Source organism: Engystomops pustulosus, chromosome 1 (genome assembly GCF_040894005.1).
Source record: "Engystomops pustulosus chromosome 1, aEngPut4.maternal, whole genome shotgun sequence".
NCBI lineage: Eukaryota > Metazoa > Chordata > Amphibia > Anura > Leptodactylidae > Engystomops > Engystomops pustulosus.
The window spans coordinates 162,469,287-162,479,423 of record NC_092411.1 but is presented as its reverse complement, the minus strand read 5'-3'; the positions used below and the strand labels follow the sequence as shown (position 1 = coordinate 162,479,423).

Sequence of the window (10,137 nt, the reverse complement as noted above, 5' to 3'; positions counted from 1 at the left end):
GGGGGTAGTCCGTAAACTGCGGGTCCTTAGGGGACCGGGGGTGTGAAATATATAGCACCTGGATGCCACTTACACAAGGGTAAGAATGTCAGTCGGCAGGTACTTGTACATTGTACAATGTTTTATTGTGTCACATATGCCAATGTAATGCATATATACACTATATATTTGTCGCCAGGGAAGAAGTGTTTATGTAACAAATATACAGGCCCCGGTGCAAGGAGGGGATTACAGTACATGACACCACACCTTTCCTACTGTACAGTTTGGTTTAATGGCATCAGCAACCAACTGTCACACATGTCCTTGTCTTAGTCCGACACCAACCCAGGTACCTGTCTCCAGGACCATGGGCGGTTTGTCCCTACAGATCATGTAGCCTGCACTTCACAGAAGTGCCCCTATCTACCTCTGCGCCCCAATCAGTCTGTAGTCAAGCCAAGGACGGCTCTTTCAATTGCCCCGGGGGTATGCAACACCCTCGCCGATGCAAGGCAGAGCTGTGTTTGCAAATACGTCACACCATGTAGCTTGCAGCCTTTGTAGGGTCTGATTAGCCTCACAGCATGTCACTACATAACACTAGATAACACAGATGAACTCTGCAGTGGTATATCCTGCCTGGTAAGGCAGGAGTTAATTGCTTTATGTGATGTAAAATGTGTCATCAATCACATGTATTATCCTAATGTATTGTAAGCTGGGATGTAATTGGAGGAGTAACCACCACATGACCAAGAGCTGAGAAAAAAATGACGGTTGGAGATTTCCAACAGTCAGTTCAGTCAGAGAAGTGAGTCTGACAGGATTCAGTCAGAAAGACTAGCCAGTCAGACCAAGCAGTGAGACAGTAGAGTGTAGTGAGTTAGACAGAGAGAGGAAACGGGTATCATCCTACCTTCCAGGGTGATACCTGAAGCAACCCAGGACAAGCTGAAGCATCCTTCTAGGACACAGCTATCTCCCAGCCTGCCCTCTGCATCCAGGCTGATGATCCCTCCTGTGGCTCCCTCCAACTACATTTCAGCACTCCACCATTTTGTTAAGGCACGTTGCTGCGGTTCCTGTCGGTTCCAATAAAGAACTGTAAGTCGTTTTTGTTCAACCTCTGCCTCCGTCTAATCCCTGCTACTACTGCTGCCATCATCACAGGCACCCTGTCCACTACACAGAGACTCAAACTCTAGACACCAAAGGGTTGCCCCAGGGAGATCCCCTATAGCAGCCTCTCCCTCATCATTTCTTGCCAACACCACCCTGCTGGAGACCTGCCAGGCTGTAGGACAGCCCTCCGGTTCCCCATACCAAGCACCGTGACACTAGCATGCCTAGGCCGCAACCGCCAGCCACTCAGGTACTGCGGGCCCCGGCTGACTCCAGGCCCCGAGAAAAGGCTAGGCCCCGGTGGGGGATGTTGCACATCTAACGTTGGGTATTCCCACCTCCGTGTGATCTGAGCATACACTTCGTGATTCAGAGACCATTCGTGTTGGTCTATTATGTTCAGACTCAAAAAGTCTGCCACAACATTCTGTTCTCCTTTCAGATGTATTGCTGTTAAAGATATGTTGTTCTCTTCCCAGGGGAAGATCCTTTTTGACAGTTGTAGTAGATCCTGACTGAGAGTGCCTCCCTGGTGACGGAGATAGGCTACCGTAGTCACATTGTCTGAATAGATTTTTACATGGGAATTTTTTAGATTGTGGGAGCTCCCTTTCAAGACTTCCAGAAATGCTCTCAATTCCCGATGATTTGAGGAATGTTTTTGGATTTTTAAAGGGCCATGGGCCCTGAAGCCACTTTCCTTCCTAGTATGCTCCTCATCCTGACAGACTTGCATCCGTCTGTATGATCTTCACAGGCCAAGGGAACCAATGAACCCACTTCTTTAGATGCTCCTCTTCTGTCCACCGTACTAGAGCTGACTTGCTCAAAAAATCCATTTACCTCCTTCCAAATGTAGAGGATTCTTGTCCCAGGATGACAATATCCAGCTCTGAAAGGTTCTTGTGCGACTCTGGCTTCATTGAACCGAACTTATACAAGCAATCAGATGACCCAGTACCTGCAATGGTGACGTCTCAGGAAGGATATCATTTTTTGTATCATGATATCTCTTTTCTCTGCAGGAAGAAAAGACATTTGGCGATTTGAATTTAGTAGAGTCCCCAGAAATATTGTCTCTCTGCTGGGAGTAAGTTTGGATTTTTCCCAGTTGATAATTCATCCTAGTTGTTGTAGAGTTGAGATAGTCAGGTTTCTGTGCATTATCAACTCTTCTTCCATCGTTCCAGATGGAATTAACAAGTCGTCCAGATACGGCATGATTTTCACTTTCTTCAATCTCAAATGGGCAACCACTTCTGTTATTATTTTTGAAAAAGTCCTGGGAACTGAGGAGACTCTGAATGGTAAGGGCCTGTACTGGAAACAGGTTATCACTCCTTCTGGAGGGGGAACCACAAACCGGAGATATATTTGGAACGGTGGGTAAATCGCCCCTGGTAATATGCGTCCTTTAGATCTATTGTGCATAAGAACCCGTGTTGAGGGATTAGGTTGGTGGCTGAACTGATCTTCTCCATCTTGAACTTCCTGTATAGGATAAATTTGTTTAAAAAGTCTTCATATTGAAAGGGGCCATTGGGTTTTCTTATTAGGAATAGAGGACAATAATGTCCATCTGAGCCTGAAATTTGTAGTACAGTTATTATCACACCCATGTCTTGAAGCTTCATGACTTTATGCCATAATTGCAGAGAAAGAGAAAGGTTTGATTGTCTGGTCATTCCAATCTGTAGCCATTTTCTATGATATTCAAGACCCAGCATTTTTCGTTATTTGGGACCACTGTTGGTAAAATCCCAGGAGTCTTCCCCCCACTCTGGAGTCATTGTTTCTGAATGGCTGCGTCACATTACTGGAGCTAAGCAGGAATCCTCTTCCTCCTTTGGGATGACTCCATCTCCCTTGTTTCCCTTTCCCTCTCTAAGAAAATCTTCTTTCTTTTGATTCACGAAAGGGCTGTTTTCTCTGGATACTTTTTACTTCTGGAAATCCTTTCTTTTTGTCTGCTGCTTTTTCAAGGATTTCATCTAGTTCAGAAACGTACACATACTCTCCTTGGAAAGGGATGCCACATAACTTCGATTTGGAACGGAAGTCACCACTCCACTGTCTCAGCCATAAAGTACGCCTAGTTGAATTAGACAGTGCTCCTTCTTCTGCACTAAATCTTATGCATTCTGCTGATGCGTTGGCTATAAATGCAATAGCAGATTTTAAATTCTCGGGATAATGAAATTCTATTCTCTGGCTCCCTCCACTCTTCTAGAATTAATTCTTTCAGTGTCAATCGGAAAGATTCTTCTCTTTTTAGATCGTAGGATGCCAAAAAGTTAATCTTGAACTGTTTCCTCAATATCTTCTATCTTAAGCGTATCTCGTACAGCTTTAAGAAGAGTTTCTAGATCTTCTGAGACAAACATGTCCCCCCGAACACCCCAGATACCCCACAGGAGTTATAGGCGGGGGATCTGGTAGAAACATATCCATGTTCAGGAACTCCACGCTTCCAATCTAGACAAAGTAACATACATTTAGAATAAGTATAAAGTACATGTGCACTACAGGAAGACAACTCTGACCTTATCCAGACCTTGTCGTAGATAACAGCACCTGCTGACAAGAACAATAACCTTAGGATCTATTTACATTACTAAGGGCTAAACCCCAATTTTTCTGGTACCATACACCCCATTGGGTGAGAAGTGGATAACAAATCTGCAACAACTGATGGCAATCACAGAAGACCTGTGCTCAGGATCAGTGCTGGCGTGCCGCTTTTGAAAAATCCTGGAAGACTTCAGATCAGTCTGCGACATTTTCAAATTTGGCAGCAAGCACCAGTTTTCAAGTGCCGGCGACGTCACTTCTGGTGCGACGTGGCTCACTAGAAGTCGTCACTAGCTCCTGAGCAGCAAGTTGTCAGTGCTTTGGCTTTGGCTTCTCGGAGCCGCAGACAGAGCCGACTGGAGACCCTGAGGGACCAAGAAGAGGCGCCCAGCACCGATCGCAGCCTGGAGTCTCCGAGTTAAGGTACGAGACCCGCTCCCTCTAGAAACTCCCCCACGCTGTCCCACTTGGAGGACACAGGGAGAGAACTCTCCACTCCTGGTATGTGGATGCGGGGGGGGGGGGGCTATTTAACCTCTCCGCTTCCTGTCCATGCAGGGTCAAGGGTCATCCTCCAAGTGGGGCCATGATGGGGGACGCTAGGGGAAAATAGTGATACCAAACAACTTCATATCTAACATTTTCAGACTCTGATAGGTAGGCAGAGAATTTACAACTTTGAAAATGGGGAATATTTCTGAAATTTAGTTGAATATCCATTCTTATAACTAAACGCAAAAGATCACCCACATTTTTCCACTTACTTGAAGTGCAATGTGTCACAAAAAAAACAAACTCAAAATTAATTGGATATATTAAAGTATTCCAAAGTTATAACCATTTATAGCGCCTCACTTTCTATGGTAATGAAGGTAAAACTATCGTCGGCTTTAAAGGGTTAAATTTGTTAAGTGACCAGAGGGAGGAACAAAGAGGAGACTAAGTACAAAGGCCTCCTTTTACCTGAGCAGGTAAGCAGTGGGTGAGGTTGTGTAAGAGAGATGACTACGGAGTAATACTGGCATACACTTTAAAATGGTTGCTGCAGAAGTCAAAGTCCATCAATTAGATGTTTAAATGTTTTACTGCAGCAATAAATGCCGCCTGGGAAGAACCTGTCACAATAAACATCAATATACATTACCTTGTTAAAAAGTGACTGAATGTAAATTCTTCTGATGAATATGCCTTTTAGTCTCAGCTCTGCATAAGTCACTGTTATATTGTATTTAGCATCAGAAAAATGATGCCAAAATGTAATTCCAGTTTTGGTTCTATGCAGGGTTTCTGCCAAATATATACTGTGTGTACATATAGCTTGTCATAGAGTAAAAGCAATTGTCTATTTTATAATAAAATCAGTAAGTCTAAGATTTAACTACTATAGAGCTGTGCTATGTCATTTCAATATGTAACAGTTAACTTGGTGGTTAATAGTTTATGTTTCACAAGTGTAGGAGGAGATGCGTTATTCTGTTATAGAATAGAAAGCAACTGGATTTTACCCCCTGGACTGCCATAAAATGCAGATAACTAAGTGATTAATTGAATACGCAAGAAGCAGCAACACCATGAGTATGATCTTTGGATCAGAACAATCAACACACAGTTGGATTTCTGCCGTTTAGTGGGAGACTTTCCTGAAGGCTTGCTTTTTCCTTAATCGCTCACAATGACCACCATCAGCATTATCATTATTTTTTTGCTGTTTGTATCTGCAAATGCACAAGGTTAGTATTATTATGTTAAATTATTATTTAACATTATCATTATAGACTGTTGAAGCTGGAAGAGGTAAAACATGTATTTAAAGATGAAATTGCATAACCTGGTACTATACTTTGTTTCTTCTGTTCCTGAAATCATTTACTTTTCCATTTACAGACATGACTGCTAAAGAAATATCTGCTATAAATATTAAGTATTGGCTGCACACCAATATATAAAAAGTAGTGGGTACTTTATTCACTCAAGTGAATAAAGTACCCTCTCCTTTTTATACATTGGTGTGCAGCCCATTTTCTTTTATTTTTTGTACTAAGAGGTGGAGAGTCAAACCACTGAGTTTACTAAAGTGGTGCAGCTGTGAACTTGATTTGCTATAAACATTAGATAGAAGTGTTTGCAGATATATTTTGGTTTTACCATAGGTCATCAATGTGGTAATAGAGGAAATGAATGAAAGAATTTTAAAAGGGTTTTCCAGGAATCCTAGAAACACTCCTGAGGGTTGAGGCCGGGGGAACAGAACAACAAAAACAAACTTTTCTTACCTTTCTTCATCACAAGTGACACCCCATGGTCAGAGAAGGCCACTGATAAGCCAAAATAAATCCCTTGAACCCCCTGCACTTCTGGCCCAGTTGTCATTGCTGGAGACAGGGCCGGCACTATGGGTAGGCAAAGTGGGCATTTTCCCAGGTTTACAGTGAGAATATCAGGTGCGATTCTTATATATAAAAAAATCACTCCCAGCAGCATTTTAACAGTTAATATCTCCGTTTTCCTGACACTAAACACAAATTTCATATAAAAGAGGAGACTCTTCTTTCATAGCAAAAAAGAAGTGAGGTTCTATGGTGTCACAGAGCCAAAGATATAACCCTCTGAAGTGTTCCCCCCCCCCCCCAATCCAGATTCTTAGCCATTAGGCTAATTTTCTGAACATAGGAGCTGCTGCACCTAACAGATAATGGAAATATTCACTTTATGTGTTACTACATTTTGATAAGGGAACAACTAATATTCATGTTTTTAACCCTTTCCTAAACCAGAACTGTCTAAGAACACACTTTCTCTCTTATTGCCTTTTATTTTGTTATATTTTTTTATGAGGCATTTGTGCACTCTACACATGTCCATCTATTACATTTAGGAGATGTGAAGGTAAATATTTTCTGTTTGGAGCACATTTTTGCCCATCAAAGTCAAATTTTAAGTATTTTTTATAAAATGTTTCACTTTAAATCATGGAATTGCTTGAAGGCGCCTACGACTATAAACTCTTTAATGCAATTTTGAAAATGGGTCAAGTGTCTGCTTTCAGAAAATATATGGTTTGTTGGGTTTACTCTATTTCTTTTTGCTGACAAAATATACACAAATTCATGGCAGTGAAAAAGTTAATGCCCCTTGGTTGAATTCCCGCGTGAAGGTGCTTATCATCTATCTCCTGTCTATATATCTATCTATCTAGTTAAATATATCTACTGTATATATAATTTACTTTATAGTCCTGCATCTAAAAATCTCTATCATCTTTCATATTTATCTTCTATCATAATAATTATAATTAATAATTGCTTTATTTATATAGTGCACACAAATTACACAGTGCTGCAGAGAGCCGCCACATCAGCCCCTGTCCCCATGGGGCTCACTATCTATTCAACCTATCAGTAAGTTTTTGGAGTGTGGGAGGAAACCGGAGAACCTGGAGGAAACTCACACAAACACTGAGAGAGCATACAAACTCTTTGCAGATGTTGACTAGTGCTGCATGGCTGTAGTGCTAGTAGTACAGTAGTATGGCAGTATATGGTAGGATCAAACGCACAACCTTTCCCTAGAACTGATATAAATAAAGAGTGAAAATCAAACAGATTTACTTACCCGGTCCGTTCGCGATCCAGCGGCGCGTTCTCTGCGGTGGATTCGGGTCCGGTCGGGATTCACTAAGGTAGTTCCTCCGCCGTCCACCAGGTGGCGCTGCTGCGCTGAAGTTCCCCGGAGGCGCGCTAGAATGCCCTGAAATTCATCAGCCTATACCTGGTGAAGGTAAGTGTAATTTTCTCGACACATTTTTTTTCTTAAATGCAGCGGTTTTTCACAATTCACATTCAAAATTTCCTCTAAAATATATACAAATGCAGAATAATTATATAAAGAAAATATACTTTCCTAAAACAGTAATATGTGAGGAGATCAAACATACCCCACATGCAGCAAAGGGAACGTTAAATCTACAGGGAACACCAAACTGTCATTACACGCTCCCTTACACAATGGTAACCCCAATAAATAACTACTTATCCATAAACAAGCTAATGAAATAATAATAGTCACTTTAGATGTGCTAAATTGCATTAGCCGCACAATAACAGAACCATTCGCGCTTCATAAGAATTTGAGTGAGAACGTCAAAACATAGGTGTAAATAATGGAGGATGGTGTGAAATAAAAAACTTTATTCCTAACTTTATGGACATGTTCTGGGTCGTGGTGTTAATATGTAGTCACATTAGGCTAGAGGATCAAAGTTCATCGTAAGAGTCAATTTTCGCAAAAAAACTATAACAAAATAAAAGGCAATAAGAGAGAAAGTGTGTTCTTAGACAGTTCTGGTTTAGGAAAGGGTTAAAAACATGAATATTAGTTGTTCCCTTATCAAAATGTAGTAACACATAAAGTGAATATTTCCATTATCTGTTAGGTGCAGCAGCTCCTATGTTCAGCAAATTCTCCCTGTATCCTAATGGCTAAGAATCTGGATTGGGAGGGGTGTACACTTCAGAGGGCTATATCTCTGGCTCTGTGACACCATAGAACCTTACTTCTTTTTTCCTTTGAAAGAAGAGAGTCTCCTCTTTTATATGAACTTTATGGACATGTTCTGAGTCACGGTGTTAATATGTAGCGACATTAGGCGAAGAGGATCGAATGTTCATCTTATTAGTCAATTTTTGAAAAAAAAAACCATCACGAAATAAAAGGCAAAAAGAATAAGTGTTCTTAGATAGTTCTGCATAGAGAAGGGTTAAAAACATGAATATTAGTTGATATTATTCCTTATCAAAATGTAGTAACATATAAAGTGAATATTTCCATTATCTGTGAGGTGCAGCAGCTCCTGTCTGCAGCAAACTCTCCCTGCAGCCTGCCGGCTAAGAATCTAAATTTGTGTTTCTAAGTGTCAGGAAAACCGAGATACTAACTGTTAAACTTCCGTTGGGTGTCTGGACCCAAGACACAGCCTGGACAGGTGAAACGCCACTTGCCCGCTTCCTCCGCTCCGCTCCTGCAGACGGCGCGGGCCCGCGCACAGATGAGCAAGCCGGCACCAATCATAGTGGCTGCCATAATGTCACCTACGGCAGCAGCGGGTAAGCGCAGCTCCCCTATCCCTACTGCTTCACAGGACAAATTTCACCTCCCGCCCTCTGCCAATCTCTATTACATACACATTAGAAACTTATTACAATCGTTGGATAGTACCAAGACGGTCTCAGTACCCACCATGTTTGAACATATTTGCGAAACTGCTACCCACACCTCCAGCCTTATGTCGTATATCTAGATGATACTATTGCACCTGAACTCAGAAGAACCTATCGCACATCCATACATGGCCAAGTGGGAGGGCATTTCATTGTTTGATAAAACATGGGAGCAATGGGATCGTTTCTGGGTGGAAGAGCGGACGGGAGAGGGAGAGTGATATATATACCCCCTTTTGTTTCTACCAAAATGTTATTTGTTGTTATTGTAAGTATGAATGGATTCCCTCTGTCTGTATTTTTGTCCTTTCCCATGTCCTCCAGGTCCCTCCAACCACAAATTCTTAGACGGAGACCTGTAGAAATTAACTATCTTGCGGGACTTCGGCCTGTTAGTATAATGTTCCCATAATATTAAAGCAATACAGAAGAAAGCATTAAAATTATACCTGTCAGGCTTAGGTTCAATGCCTCTTGTTATGCCAATGGAAAGTGCTATTGTTAACATTCCATGGGACAAGCTTTGTCTTACTGTTGTATTATTATTTAAAACTTCAATGCATAATATGTACTTGATAATTATTGTTATGTCCTTTTGAAAAATTATAATAAAAATACAATTATATGCTAAAAAAAAACTGCCATTGGGAGTGATTTTTATATATAAAAATGTCACCTGATACTCTCACTTTAAACCTGAATATCTTTGGATCCATGGCACCTAGAAACAAAATTCAAGATTCATTTGAAAGAAGAGATTGCAATTGCATACCCATAGCGCCGGCCCTGTGTATGTAATGTCTACGTTTAACCTTATTGTTTCAAAAACAAAAAAATTATCAATAAAAGTGTAAGCCAAGTTGTTCAGCACAAAAAAAAATGTGCTGAAAAACCTCACCTCGGCTTATACACGAGTCAATAAAAAAAATAGACTTACATACTCACCCTCCGGCGTCCCAATGCTCGGCGTGGCTCCTCTTCTTTCTTCTCCTTGCTGTATTAGCCGACAGAGACGCGTCCACGCGATCTGCCGGCCGGCGCACACTGTTTTTTTATGTGGGGGCTGGCTGGCTGTATACTACATGGGGGCTGGCTTGCTGTATACTACAGTGGGCTTTCTGGTTACATATAGGCTGTGACCAATGCATTTCCCACCCTCGAGTTATACTCAAGTCAATAGTTTTCCCCAGTTTTTGGTGGTAAAATTGTGGGCCTCAGCTTATACTCGAGTATATACGGTAAATGT

At 41.5% G+C, this 10,137-nt stretch overlaps 1 protein-coding gene across 1 annotated transcript in view; it reads left to right on the top strand.

Moving 5' to 3' along the window:
- Nucleotides 1-5,225: 5,225 nt before the first annotated feature.
- The window catches only part of SMIM24 (small integral membrane protein 24), a 64,635-nt gene continuing 59,723 nt past the window's right edge, over nucleotides 5,226-10,137 (top strand). Inside the window, exon 1 of the mRNA XM_072126581.1 lies at nucleotides 5,226-5,405. Within this exon, the coding sequence (XP_071982682.1) occupies nucleotides 5,348-5,405 (58 nt within the window). The 5' untranslated portion in view covers nucleotides 5,226-5,347. The remainder of the gene's footprint in view (nucleotides 5,406-10,137) is intronic.